Source organism: Vanacampus margaritifer, chromosome 11 (genome assembly GCF_051991255.1).
Source record: "Vanacampus margaritifer isolate UIUO_Vmar chromosome 11, RoL_Vmar_1.0, whole genome shotgun sequence".
In the NCBI taxonomy this organism is placed as follows: domain Eukaryota; kingdom Metazoa; phylum Chordata; class Actinopteri; order Syngnathiformes; family Syngnathidae; genus Vanacampus; species Vanacampus margaritifer.
The window spans coordinates 9,750,017-9,764,655 of record NC_135442.1 but is presented as its reverse complement, the minus strand read 5'-3'; the positions used below and the strand labels follow the sequence as shown (position 1 = coordinate 9,764,655).

At 38.4% G+C, this 14,639-nt stretch overlaps 2 protein-coding genes across 2 annotated transcripts; one reads left to right on the top strand and one right to left on the bottom strand.

Annotated features, from left to right (window-relative positions):
• Positions 1-404: 404 nt before the first annotated feature.
• Positions 405-7,657, bottom strand: pnkd (PNKD metallo-beta-lactamase domain containing). The gene is made up of 9 exons (XM_077579593.1): positions 7,468-7,657; positions 6,863-6,978; positions 6,434-6,546; positions 5,926-5,984; positions 5,520-5,612; positions 5,025-5,188; positions 3,723-3,809; positions 3,353-3,468; positions 405-1,728 (listed from the first exon to the last, which is right to left on the bottom strand). Exons 1-9 carry the CDS (start codon positions 7,620-7,622, stop codon positions 1,555-1,557), a joined length of 1,077 nt encoding a protein of 358 aa, XP_077435719.1. The 5' UTR covers positions 7,623-7,657; the 3' UTR covers positions 405-1,554.
• LOC144060245 (protein lifeguard 3) lies at positions 7,534-14,489 on the top strand. Its single transcript, XM_077579594.1, has 12 exons — positions 7,534-8,224; positions 8,845-9,109; positions 9,203-9,270; positions 9,345-9,409; positions 9,504-9,557; positions 11,837-11,887; positions 11,957-11,996; positions 12,107-12,144; positions 12,248-12,335; positions 12,649-12,744; positions 12,872-12,925; positions 14,250-14,489. The coding sequence occupies exons 2-12, from the start codon at positions 8,860-8,862 to the stop codon at positions 14,397-14,399; spliced, it is 954 nt and encodes a 317-aa protein (XP_077435720.1). The 5' UTR covers positions 7,534-8,224; positions 8,845-8,859; the 3' UTR covers positions 14,400-14,489.
• Positions 14,490-14,639: the final 150 nt, after the last annotated feature.

Here is a 14,639-nt window from a genome sequence, read left to right as displayed (position 1 = left end):
AAATGTGACTAGGACACAGTCCCTTAATTTGAAGTTTTATATGATTAATCAAAAGAACATTTGATTATTTTCAACATGGTTCCAAGCCCACGCAGAGAATAAACGCTCCCCCACCATGAACTAATTCAATCATGTATGTATTCATCTGCAACAGGATTATTCCAGCCCAATATCAAATTTAAAAGTGTTTTACTGCTGCAATGCTCATTCTACTGTAGTTTAAGTTATACAACAAAATCGTTATATATTATGTTGTTCTTGTAGCATTGCCATTTCACAGTGTGGTGTTGTCATGTGTGAAAGAAAAGGATATCTCCTATTTGTTATTTGTGTTGAGTGGGGGTGAAGTGGCGAAAAATAAATCAGCTGTCAGGCTAGGAAGCTCACAAAAAGCAACAAACAGCTTCAACACACTTCCAATGGAAAAGTTTACTTGAATATTTCCTCATTAAAACATAACCTTAAGTCAAACTGTTTCCCGTGCGGTAGTGTTCTGAACTCAAACATATGCAAATCAGATGTGCAACAGCATCAAACAGCCAGAATAACATTTTAGTCAACAGTCACCAGGGGACATTCTGCTTTGGTTTTTAACTTCTACGGAATCTGAAGAGCTTTCATATCTTCCAGGTTTCTTCTTTCCCATCCCCACAGATACACGCTGCATTATATTATCTTTATGAAAGAGTCAACTGAAATGTTTATTGCGAAAGATAGAGCTTATTTATTTATTTATTATTTATTGAGGCCATTTGTGTCACAGTACAATGAACCATCATATATACAATACTGTATATGATTAAGGTTCTTCCCCCCAAAATTTGACAATGCAAGTCGAGTGCAAACATCAGTCACTTTTCCTTTATCCTCATTTCAAAACAATACGTACCATATAAATTTCATAGCTCCAAGACAAGAAAAATCTAATTATTTAAACTACTCTCATAAAATTCCAGGTAGCTCACAATATACAGTCAAATGCATGAGAAGTGCTGAGGCCCACCACTCATTTTCAATTGCTTCATGAGTAAAATGTTGGCATTAATTATTTTCTCATTAAATTAATGCAGTTATCGAAATTTGAAAATAAATTCCAATGTAAAATTCCATTTTTTTTTTAAAAAAAAGGAGGAAAAACACTTGGATTTGATCAGTCCTGTGGGAAATACTAATATGCAGTAACTAATACTAAAGCCACATGTATCTTAAACGTACCTCATGCTGTATAACACAAGCTTAGGGATAAGAGGAAGAAGATAATTTGTTTGTTTTATGACTAAGGTTGTGCAGGAAACACAGCGCTATAGAACTTTTCCTTGTAAAGCCTTTTCTACAGGCTAATCTGGTTGTACCTACAATGTATACATACTGTACATGTGTGCAAAGTGACATGTTCATAAACAATATACTTATAGGAATGTGACAATTGCTATTATTATTAAATAATGATATCGTGATCATGATGCCAGTTGATGTGAAAAGAACATAAATGCAAAGCTCAGCCTATCTTTGGCTTACATCCAGTGCTCTACTTCCTGACTTCAGCTCTTATGATCATCTTCTGTTGTACTGGTCTTTGCGTTTGCGGAGCTCCTCCAGCACGCGAGCCCGGAACTGAGTCCAGTCCTCGTCCTCCAGCTGCTTGAGTCCCAGCGTCGTGTGGAGATCTGTAAAGTGGCTGCGCAGGAACGGATTGTACGCCTTTTCATCTCCAATAGTTGAGGGACACTGAAAAAGCAAGGAGAGGATTTCATTGAGTAGACTCAAGACAACGTAATATACTTTAAGTCAGGAACAACTTCAAATTACTTTAAGGGCTGTGCTACTTTGTCCCTTCAAACATTGTCCAAAAGCATCAGGCCGAATATTATTACCTTTATGTACTCTAATCATTTACAGCAGTTGTACACAAGTGACGCTGGTTTCACTGGTCTCTGTGGCGGCACCTAGTGGTTGTGGGCGGTAGCACCGGTGTGGATGGCTCGCACGTTTTTTTCCCTCCCCTCACTTGGCTCCTTACATGTGAGGATGGGAGGGGTGGCTTTTTCTTTATGTATTTGTTGATGTTTCCAACATGTGTTGAATTTTTAAATGTATGAAAAGAGCAATATAAATACCGTTTGATTTGATTCAAGAGCATCTGAATTGATTGCATTTAAAAATGAGCACTGCCTGAAGTACTTCAGTGTAATTTCAAATGTCAAGTGATGTTTGGAGCCGTATCGTTTTAGCACGGCTAACGTTCAAGGGGGCTCTTACTGTTCATTGTGCCTGTAAGACGTTTTTAAACTTGTCTTGTTTTGTTTTATGGTGTACTTGAGGTCTATTCAGCCTTTTGTGATCGTCAAGAATTTCAAGTTACTTTATTCTGTCTGTCATCTTCAAGATGAAGGCTGTACGTAAGAATACTTTTGTATTCAATGCTTTAAAACAGTGAGTCTTAGTATTTTTTTCAAATCAACTACAAAGGTCCAAGTTGGGAGATAGAGTTAACAATATTTCATATTAACTCATTCACTGCCATTGACGGCTATAGTCGTCAAAAATTCATTTGAACTATTTCTATTAGTTTAACATGTTTTCCTCTTGTTAACAAGAGTATGAAACCCTAGGAAAAAATATATTGTACATTTAGAATAGATATAAAATCTGCGATTAATCGTGAGTTAACTAGTGAAGTCATGAGAGTAAAAATTTTAATCGCCTGACGCCACAAATTTTTAATAATCTTTTCTTCTTTAATGAAGGACTACAGAAATCAGTTAATTACAGTTGATATGCTGAAATCAGAGGATTTGGACAATTTTAAATAAATAAAAAAATGGCTCCAAATGATTACTTGAGTTGATTAATAAAAATAAAAAAAGATTATTAAAAAACTAGGGGTGTTAGGCGATAATTTTTTTATTAATCAGCGATTCATCAGAAATTTTATTTCTGTTCTAAATGTACAATAAAAAAAAAATCTCGGCTTTCATACTCTTGTTAACAAGTGGAAAAAAATGTTAAACTAATAGAAATAGCTCAAATGAATTTTTCACGTTTATAGCCGTCAATGGCAGTGAATGAGTTAAAACGATTAATCTCCAAATGAGATTAATAATCAGCTCCAAACAATTAAAAATTCTTGAATGCCCAATACTTTCCTTTACCAAGCATGCACATACACGACTTATAAAACACACATATGCGGACAAACTCTTTTCTTAGCTGTGCAGATTGTATCGTGCAATGAGGATGTGTGACAACAACCAGCCCTGACACACTAGTAGCTGATAAGGCCTTCCTACCGGCATCTAGAAAATAGAAATCTTTGGGCAGCATGACCGGAGCGGTGATGCATCATTCTCACCGTGCACCGCTTCTGGCCTCGCTGCTCCAGCACCCACTGATATTTGTTTTCCATGGCCGCATTGCGTGGCTCCACCTCAGCAGCGAACAGCAGATTGCCCATGGCATACTCGTGACCTGAGGGGCGAGCAGCGTGCAAGCGTTCACGTGGCCCCGAGAAAAACAAGCATTAGCTAACAGCATAATAACACTCAAGTGCACACTCCCGCCGTGGAATTGACAGCAATTGTGGAATAATTGCAGCTTTGCCATGACTACAAATCACGTTAGTGCACATCCACAACACATTAACATTGACGTGTGTGTGTGTGTGTGTGTGTGTGTGTGTGTGTGTGTGTGTGTGTGTGTGTGTGTGCCAGCAAGCTTCCTACCAGGCCATAGAAGAGTATCATCATTTAAGGAGCAAACAGTGTCGAGCGATGACAGCATTGTTGTGGCACTGCCCTCAAACATCCTCCCTGCAAACAACAGAACTACACTTGACGCAAGTAGTTTGTTTTTGTTTTCATTACATTTATCTGGAGAGGGTGTTCGTGGGCCGTGGTGGAGAGGAGGACCTCATTGGGGAGGACAGGGACAGCGGATGAGACTAAAAAGTTAAGAGGAGATCCACGTTTGCCACTTTATCGCATTTCTTGTCTCTTTTTAAAGACCCATGTTAGTTTGCGTTGCAATATCACCATTCACCACTAGATGGCAGACATGTTTTAGTTGCACTTTTCCTGGCTCTTGTACTGCCCTATATTACAACTAGGGCTGGATATCGATTCATAAAACCAGGAAGCAATTATTTTATCTCCTTTTCCCATAAATTCTTTAGAAAATAGAATTTTAAAGGCATTTTTTTTGTATCATACTGTTTTCTTGAAATTTACTGTTCACGTGAATTTAAAAGAATGTTCTTGCGTTTATGAAAGACCTGACTTATTGCACTTTGAGACAATTCAGAATCTTTTTAATTCATATTTACAATTATTGAATTTGAATTACGAAAAAGTTTTAATGTTATCCATGCTGATGTCAATGTTTGTGTAAAACTTAAGTGACTATAACACATGTTCATTTTATTCATAAACTAAATCATTTAACCAGTTCCTGCTTCTGCAAAATTGTATTCAGAACTGAATATTTGTGGACTTGTTATCATGTCCTTAACATTTAAGAAGAATTGATGCTTCATAATTAATCAATATTGGATTGAAGTGAAGTGAATCGAATCGGGAAAAATCATAATTGACTCAAACTGAACTTTTGTGAGTTGATCCAATATTTTTTTTTGCAGAACTGGAATGATATGAAGGACAAACATAGAACCTCAATAATATTAACATTTATGAGAGTTGATTTTTGTGGGGAAAAAATGCACAGTTCTTGCACTTATTGTTGTTTTCTTGTTCAACTTTATGTGCCGTCCATGAATGTTAGTTTTTATACCAGCAAGCTCTTCGCAGTGGGAAAAAAAATAGTACGTGGCTATTGTGTTGTTGGGTTAGGATAGTTGATCTTTTATACATTAAGATATATTGATCAAAAATGAAATATACTAAAAGCACGTATTTTGCTGATATGCTCGTATTTTGTCCATATGGAAAATAGTTATAATTTAATAATTTAGCTTTTTTCTACCTTTTTGCAATGAAATGATGATGCTGAATCATTTCAGGCCTACTTACCACATCCTGAGAGGAAGACCAGATCACCAGAGAAAAGACTTGATGGAGCGCCAAGTGGCTGGCCATCCAGCAGGTAGATCATGTGGCCCACTGTGTGTCCTGGCGTAAAGAGGGCCTTGAAGTGCAAACACCCGACTGTTACCGAGTCCTTGTTTGACAACGGGCTAAAAACACACACACAGACACAAAACAATTACACAAAAACCAGGGATGATATTATATCATACTTGGCACTTTGGATAAGAGAGTGGAAATAAATTGACTATTCAGCGCATTAAATGGGAAGCAGATACCACTAAAATAGAAAGGCTGAAAATGATCCATTTATTCAGAGGAGAAAAAGATGACATTAATTGTCAACTTTATCAAGTGCAGTTGATCAGAGCACAATAACTCACTGTGAAGTCAACCGTTATGTGGTGTGTGCCTACGCGGAGGTCTCCGTGCGTGCGATCTGTTCATGTGGTGTGCTATATTGAGCAAGCTGGAACTTACTGTGTCAGGCCAGGAATGTTATCAGCCGCGTTTCCATAAACTCTACATGAGCTATGAAGCCTTTTCAGCAATTTGTTTCCCCCACTGTGATCCCTGTATAAAACACAAGATGACAGTGGCAAGTGTATGTGGTGATTTGACTCGACAATTCCCTTTAATTTGTCTAGTTGATTTGTGGAGAGCAAGCATATTTGGTCAAACTTGATATATTTGAAGCTCACTGGGGTGGTAAAACTATCACGCTTGACAGTGTACACTTGATGGACACGCACGTTGAAGAAAAATTTGAATGAAACTTTTTGTAGTCGCAGACATAATTATTTTGCACTTACACAATACATTTTATCCACTGGGTTTGTTGTTTATACAGTGCATTGCTAAAAAAAAAAAAAATGGACATACTCACCAATGCTTGTGTGTACAGAGGATGGCTTCTAGCCTCACTCCCTCCTCCTTGAGCACAGCCTAAAAGATCGATATTAAAGATGTTATACTGGCTAGCAAATTATTTGAAGCTGTAGTTGAACTAGCATTAGCGGTAGCCACAGTTTGGCTCATTCCAGTCGGGCGGCTGTCACTGGAAATAATCATATGACATCCCGTTGATGAATACTCATTGCATGCTTAAAAAAAATAAAAAAATAAATAAAATAAAATAAATGTTTAAAAAAAAATTTTTTTTTTTTAAAGATCTTCAATCTAAGCATTTTCTTGGCACCAAGCTACTTTCTGTTTGGTAGCTTAGCAACTAGTGCCTAAATGGGTCTGTGCCATCTTGCATCCTTGAAGACGAGTTTCAGTATCTAAGCGTGCTGCCATTAAATTGTTGCAACAAAAACATTTAAAATGGTAAGGTGATGCTTCTTTCTGCACAGAAGTGTGTTCACATCATACAAAACCTCAGAAGCAGTCACCTGAACAATTTGAGGGTCTGCCGGATCTACAACCGCCGCAACGCCAAAGTTGGTGTCAATTATGAGATAGCTGTAGTTGTCGGACAGGACAGGGATGGGAATGATTTTCATACCTGTCGGTGGGTAGAGGACAAAATGTACACTTATAACACGATCATCTATTGTTAGACATATCGAGCAATTCATTTTCCTAAGCACATACCATCATTTGGGTCACATAAGCTGGAGCCTATCCCAGCTGACTTAGGGTGAGAGATGGGGTACACTCACGCATACAGTACAATCATTCACACACACAGCTGCACACGATGTACCTAACATGCATGTTTTAGGGAAGAAACCCCATACAAGCAAAGGGAGAACATGCAAAGAAAATCAACCCCTGAATCTAAATGAAACATGCAAGCATGTAGACAATCCTTGACATACCACTAAATTGCACAGGCAGAACTATAGAGTGTCCAGTTGGGTAGCGTTCCCGGGCTTTCCTCATCTGCCTCTTATAAAACATGTAGCCAAGACTGGTCTTGGTGTATAGTGTGTACCTGATAAAACAAACATTTAAAACAGATATATTAGAGCTGGGTGTAAGGACAAATAATTAAATAGAAACATTTAAAACATATATATTAGAGCTGGGTGTATGGACAAATAACTAAATGTTGACATCTTAATTTAAAACATATTACATAATAACTCAGTTGAAAATTGGGTCAATATCATTATCATTATCATTATCCGGATGATGATAAGCTGTTCTAAATATTCATTACATTTACGGTACATACTGGACTGACAAGAATACTGTTGGACATTCGGTTGGTTGACTTTAAAATGAATACAACACTAACATAGAGTGACTTAGCATCTCTGACTAGCGGCTGCGATGAACTTTAAATGATAGAATTAAGAATTGAATGTAATGTTAAATGGCCACGGAGCTAACGCTAGATGTTGCTCCGCTAAAGCGAAACAACCAGACGAACACTCAACACCACGGTACATTATTGTAGTTGAAGTGACAACAAACGTACGCTATTCTGAATAATGGCTTTTCCGTGCGAGCCATTATTTTGTTAAATAGTTTCCTCCAAAGAAGCTGTCCCGTGCGCTTGAAGCGAACAAATAAACATAGCGAGACGAATGATGCTGCGACAGTGATCAGGAGCAGCCAGTCAGGAAGCGCCATTACGTCTGAGCTAGGAAAAACGTGATGACGTCAGAGGCACGCGCCATACGTAAATAAAGAAAAAGCTTCTTTCTGTCTTTTTTAAATTAATTTATTTTTTAAAATGTCTCCAACGACTCAAAAACTGGACTTAAGACCAGTTTAAATATTACTTTCATATTATTTTCATGTATTTATTTACTCTGGTGATTGTCTTCATTAGAGGTGGAGCAGAGTCGATGAACTAAGTGCTTGTTATTTTATCCGTTTTGTTCGTCACTCCTACCACATAAAATTTACTAACACATTAATAAAATACTTGTTTTAATACATGGTAGGGTAATAATACGACCTCTATTCTGTACCTCAGAGCATGTCAGGTCGATTTATGTTGATATGGTGCCATGAGAGAATTACACGTTATGATTTGCCATTATCACAAATTTACCTTGACATCATTTATATATTTAAAAAGAATTAGAATTTCCCTGTGCAACAGGAGCATCCGGCATGTGACACACAGTGTTGACTAGTGTAAGTTACAAAGCGCATATCCTATGACACTGGGGACCGAGGTGCACATTTAGGAGACGGGAGTGTACAGGACACAGCAGACAAAGCAGGTATGGAACGTCATATTTGTTGTTATGCTTAATATTTGGTCAGGACTCTTTTGCACAATGTGTACAAATTCATCATGAATGTATACAGCTTTCGCCTTTGCCTACTCTCTAGATCAGCGTTTCTCAACCCTGGAACTTGGGGCCTACTATCCAGCCTGTTTTCCACGTCTCCCTATTTGACACGCAGCTGATTCAAATGACAGTTCATCAGCAACCTCTGGAGAAGCCAGATAACGATCCTCACCTGTGTTGGAATCAGGAGACATGGAAAACAGGCTGGATAGTGGGCCCCGAGGACCAGGGTTGAAAAACACTACTCTAGATAACACAAATATAAAATTTTGAGAGATGGTTAATCTTTGCTGTTCGCTTTTAGGTGCAGTTTCACAATAAGAATCCCGCTAATGAATGTGACTGATGACAATAACAGATCAGCTTACCTTAGTTATGGGCGATTATAGATCGTTCGGTATCAGGCCCCATACCGGTCTTTTTTTCTTTTCTTTTTTTTAAGTCATCAGGTCCTCATTGAGGCTGCCAAGACTAATCTGACATCAAGTTTCATGCTGAAACATTTATATATATGTATATAGAAGCAAACCTCTGAATTTATTTTACAGTGTCAAGACACAAGCATGACATCCAAAATAGACATTCCTCCATCCTATGAAGATGCACTGAAACATCCCAAGTATGACCCCAAGCAGCTGCAGCCTGGTTCAGTTGACCCGCCACCTCCATCCTACAGTCCTGGCCCCGACATGTACGCCAGCCCTCCTGGCTACTGGGGCCAGGCCGGCATGTGGGCGGCGCCTGGACTCTCTCCATCCGGGATGCCCGGCACAATACCTACTCTGTCCGCCGGAGTGCCTGCAACCAACCCAAGTTAGGAGGAAATGTTATCGTGGAGTGTAGTACAGCACACCGTTTTTTTTTGTTGTGCAAGCTAATAAATGCTATCTTCTCCCAACTTTGCAGGAGAAATGGAGGGCTTTCTGAGCACGCAGTGGGAGAGTACATCTGTTCGACATGCTTTTATCAGAAAGGTAGGTGTGCTCATTTGTTCAATTTATCGTATTATATTTCAAATCTGACTGTTGTGTGTGTGCTTGTTTGGCAGGTGTACCTAATTTTAGCAGCCCAGCTCACTGTCACATTTTCAGTTGTGGCAGTCTTCACATTTGTGTAAGTGTCGACATGTTACATCACGCCCAAAGGCCCTGGTGGTTGGCATGAACTGTCTTCTTTCTGAGTGGTCTCTATATCTGCACTTCTTTAGTGATCCAGTCAAGATGTTTGTTATCAGGTATCCTGGAATCTACTGGGCATCCTTGTGAGTTACACAATTGATATGAGATTCAAACTAAAGGTATTCAAGTGAATTGATCAGAATTGAGTGGTTATTAATTGAGGCAAGTGAGTTCAATGTTGTGTTTTCTAAAATTATTGAGCCAACAGTGAATCTTAAGGGGTTGAGATGGAAACCAGGGGCTGCAGAAACAATGAAAACAGCAGAGGCCCCAGAATTGAACCCTGTGGAACTCCATATGTTCCTTTATACATGCGTATAATTGCACATATTCGTCCAACTACTTTTTGTTGTTGTTGCTCGACATAGATAGTATGAAGGGGTTGCAATAACCAAGAAATAGAGGTGGGTAGTAACGAGTTACATTTACTTGAGTACTGAAGGAGTATATTAAAAATCCATACTTTTGCGTGTCCAATAAATCAAATTGTGAGATAAGAAATGAACAGAGTTCCTGCGCAGGATGATTTATTCCGGAGATCTCCGTTACATCATTGAATAAAACTCAAACAGTTTTAGATCAATAATGCCCCCCCTCTCTCAAAGAGCCAGCTTTTTATTACAATCAATTTGCAAGAACAGTGTCTCCAACTCCGCCCCTCATGAATAAGTAAATGTGGTATATAATGGAAAAATACAGATTGAAAAACAGAATTCTCAGCACACAGATACAGCTGTATTCGTCTCTAGTCAAAATATACTTTCAAGGCACTTCTCGTACTTTTTCCCATAACAAAAATCTCACAAACAAGTTGAACTCAACAGCTCCTAATGTAATATAGTTATATAAGTGTGCGCTCTCTCTCACGAACAGAAATGTGTTTTCGCACAGAGAAGTAACTTCTAGACCAAACAATATGTACCAGCTTAAGGTCAAATTATACTGAGTTCAACACTACTTCACATCTATAAAACATTTCGACATGGTTAATATAAAGAATTAAAATGTTAATAATGTATAACAGTACCCTTTCGAAAAAAAAAAAAAAAGTACTTCTAAGAGTATTTTCATACTATAGTAGATGCGTGAAGAAGTAAGGCTACTCTTACTTTGCTATATGGGGTATATGCCACGGAGGAGGCGGGACTTCCGACTTCCTGGTTTTCGCACATCAGCTTTGTTTCAGTTTTCTGTTTGCGACGTGTGTGCCGCGTCCCAGTTCTTGCACTTCCGCCTTTGTGCCCCTCGGTTGCACGTTCCAGTCAACGGGTGCGAGTGTGTAGTGCACTAGTGTGTCTGTCTCAGTTGTCCAAAGCAGATGTGTGAAAGTCCACGGCATCTACCCCACTACACAGTCGTTACCTGCCCCACATTCATACATTTGATTTACCGTATTTTCCACATAAGCGCTCCGCTTGATTGACTTCCGCGGACACATTGCTTATATACAGGATATGCGGCCCTGGTTGAGGACTGGCAGGCATGGCGGGAACCCGAAAGGGTCAACTGAAAGATGACGTCTTGGTGCTTTCACTTTAAGAAACTGCCACCTATGGTGATGAGACTGGGCAGCAGCATCAAGCGAGTTACATAATTTGTGAATGAATTGTGCATGCTTGTACTGTTGTTCGAGCTCAAAAAGTTATTTATTTTATGTTTTGAGGATGCCAGAATTTGCACATAATTTGATGCTTTTGTCAAAAACATAAAATTATGTGCAAATTCTGGCATTTTTGTCTTTCTGATGACATTGTTTAAAAAAATAAATCAGACTTTATGTTCAAGCAGTTACTCAGTACCTGAGTATTTTCAGCGAATACTTTCTTACTTGTACTTGAGTGATTTTTTTTGATGACTACTTTTTACTTTTACATGGGTAATATTTTGAAGTAACACTACACTTGAGTACAATTTTTGGCTACTCTACCCACCTCTGTCAAGAAATCCCCACACAACATCGACTACCGAGTGCAGCAAATTCCCTGCAGCACAGGCCAATTAATGTAGCGTGATCACCTGCAGCCAAAGCCGGGTGTATCATCAACAAACAGTTGAGGCAGGTGTGTGTCTTGACCTCTGCCTAACCCCTGAGACCGACTCACAGAAACCTCGATCGAACCCAGGTTAAAAGAACCACTGTTCTATGGGAAATTAAAACATTTGCAAAGCACGCGTGATTTTGCTCAATACAGCACAGCATCAACAGAATCCCAAAACTTTCAGGAAGTCTCCCATTCTATTAAATTCTTAAAAAGTACAATTAGCATTCGTCCCAATGGTAAATATAAGGGATTGCAGTCAAATGTCCATCCTTACAGATTCTTATTTAAAATAATAATTTCCGTGTTTTTCCTCTTTGTAGAGTGGTTTACTTTATTGTTTACTGCATTCTCATCTGCTGCAAAGAGCCAAGGTATCGTACACCCCTTAAAAGCTACAATTGGTTATGAGTTTGTATACATTAATTACGATTTGTGTCTAGGAGGCGCTTTCCGTGGAATCTGGTGCTGCTGGGAGTGTTTGTGAGTACTGTATTGGTGATTATTCATCAGAAACCGTGTTTTTTGTCTAACAAAACTATAGGCAAAAACAAAAACAATGATGACTTATTTGTATCAATTTCCTTCTGCAGACTGTCGCCCTGTCTTATGTGTCTGGTACAATTTCAAGGTTTGCAGATTTTTAATATATATATATATATATTTTTACACATACACACATTATTATAATGAGGTATGTTTTGGTTTTAACTATTCTATGTATCTTTTCCCAGCTATTACGAAACAAAAGCGGTCTTTCTTGCCATGGGAATAACAGCCTTAGTTTGTGTAACTGTCACAGTCTTCTGCTTTCAAACCAAGGTAGATGCAAGTCAAAAGAATGCCTGTGTGGGGCTCAGCAGCATGCGGCTTGTCACACGGAGTCTTTGTTGTCAGTGTAAAAGAACGCCTTTGTCTCGCATTACAACTGTGAACCTGTGTTCCTTTTAAATATTGATGAGATTTTGGGGAAAGATGTGAATCCATCTTTCTGTCTGATGTAAGAGATGAAAAAACATGTCACATCTTTGCTATAGAGCACTCCATATCCACTCTTCGAAAGGTTTATGCCTCATTATAATACGGATTTGTATGCACCTTCAAATGCTGCCGCTGGAAATGCTTCTCATCGCAGGTCGACTTCACTTCCTGCGGAGGATTTCTCTGTATTGCTGCCATTTTGCTCGTCATCATCGGGGCTGTGACTGCCGTCGTGCTCTCCTTCCACTACGTAAGGGATTCTTTAATACAAGATTCTGTCTACTCATGTTTCTCAGAGAAGAAAGCTTCCGCTCAGCAGGGTGCAACCGTGTGACCAATTAACCATGCAGAGGCCATTTTCCCATGTCACTAAACAGGTGCCTTGGCTTCATATGCTCTATGCTGCCATCGGAGCCATCGTTTACACTTTGGTGAGCTTCAAGATTCACGTTGTTCAGTTTGCAAAAATGCATTAGTCCCTGTAAAGTGAAAACAAATGTCTTCTGAATTTGTGACATCACAGAGAAGAGCGTTGTTACAACCCTGTCAACGAATTATAAAAAAAAATATATACATATACACATATATATACACATATACACATATATATACCGCCCCTTACTTGGAAATCCTGTCCTAGGGGAATTCCAGTCGCAACACAGCAGAAATGTCCACGTCAAAATTTAGCAGTAATAAATTTAATAATAACATATATTTGCTCGCTCTTAATATGAGAAGGAAAATGCACCGAGCTGTCACCGTCTTACAAATGCAATTATGCCATCTAGTGGCAACACAAATCAATATCACATTATTTATTTATTATTTATATATTTCACTTTAACTCAATTTTATGAATTAAGAAATTACTGTATCAATGACTATTAGATGCAGTCATATTTTTATTTAACATTTTTCCCACTTTTATGTTAACAGTATGAAAACTTTTAATAAAATGTATTTTATTGTACATTTAGAACAGCTGTAAAATTTGCAATTAATTGTGAGTTAACTATTGAAGTCATGCGATTAATTATTATTATTATATATTTATTGGCCTGACACCCCTAATAATATATATATTTATATAAAAATTCAAGTATTTCAAAGCAGTAAAAAATAAAATTAATAAATAAATAAATCCTACTATGCTCTCGGAAGCTGCTCAACGCTTAATCTGCAAAAATATCTGCTTACAACCTCCAGCGGCTAGAAAATACTGTATTTGCCAGTACAAAAACCCTGTCCACACATGCTAGCTGTCAAGTCGCATTTAAAAAAAAAAAAAAAAAAAAAACCTTACCTCTCCTCACACGTTGTGCATTCACAGCCTACTATGAGGCACTCTAAAGAGGCCACGCCAGCAGACTATCTGAGGAGAATATTCATTGTCATGGTGTAGGCATAGTTAGTTAACTGCACATCACCTTTGCATCAAATAAAGGGTAATGAAAATGAAATATGTCGGGGGAGGGACAATGCAAGCCAGGACATTCTAGCCACACCCAAAATATAAGAGCAAACTGAATCTGTGAAAAACGTATTTAACATTCAGAGCTACAACTGCGCAATTGAGAACTACATCGTTTCACGTTTCTGCACGTTTTAGCAATTTTCTTCAAAAATGTACAATCTATTTAGAAACAAAGTTCTGAATTCACTTTACAGGGTCTTTAATCTGTGTTCTATGGTGAGACCAAGCGGAGGCTTCTTCTTTTAGGATAACTAAAATCTATTTTATTTCCTCCCTATTAGTTTTTAGTATACAACACGCAGCTTCTCATCGGAAACCGCGAAATGGCGTTAAGCCCAGAAGAGTACATTTACGGAGCACTGTCCCTCTATATTGACATTGTTCACATTTTCCTCTTCATCCTCCAAATCAGTGGTTCGGCTACTGAGTGAGCTCTTGGAGAGAGCTCAGCACGTCCCCTTGGAGTTTGGACTAACATTGCCCGGTGTTAATTAGCTATGATTAAAGTTGTTCTGTACTCAGCTGTATTCAATGTTTTAAATGATGTCCTTGCTGTTTTGCCACCAACACTTGAGCACTTGGGATTATTTATGTCATATATGAAGAAGGGTAGCGGAATTTGTTAAAAAAAAAAAAGTTACGATAATATACCATCCCCAATTTAGTGTGGG

Bases quoted from the DNA above. Each gene is read 5' to 3' on its own strand.
- pnkd (XM_077579593.1), bottom strand. From the start codon at position 7,622: ATGGCGCTTCCTGACTGGCTGCTCCTGATCACTGTCGCAGCATCATTC. The intron at 3,810-5,024 runs GTAAGTAGGCCT...TGTTGTTTGCAG, and splicing joins GGTCTTCCTCTCAGGATGTG to GGAGGATGTTTGAGGGCAGT. The intron at 1,729-3,352 runs GTGAGAATGATG...TTGCTTTTTCAG, and splicing joins GAGGCCAGAAGCGGTGCACG to TGTCCCTCAACTATTGGAGA.
- LOC144060245 (XM_077579594.1), top strand. From the start codon at position 8,860: ATGACATCCAAAATAGACATTCCTCCATCCTATGAAGATGCACTGAAA. The intron at 9,410-9,503 runs GTAAGTGTCGAC...GCACTTCTTTAG, and splicing joins GTGGCAGTCTTCACATTTGT to TGATCCAGTCAAGATGTTTG. The intron at 11,997-12,106 runs GTGAGTACTGTA...TTCCTTCTGCAG, and splicing joins TGGTGCTGCTGGGAGTGTTT to ACTGTCGCCCTGTCTTATGT.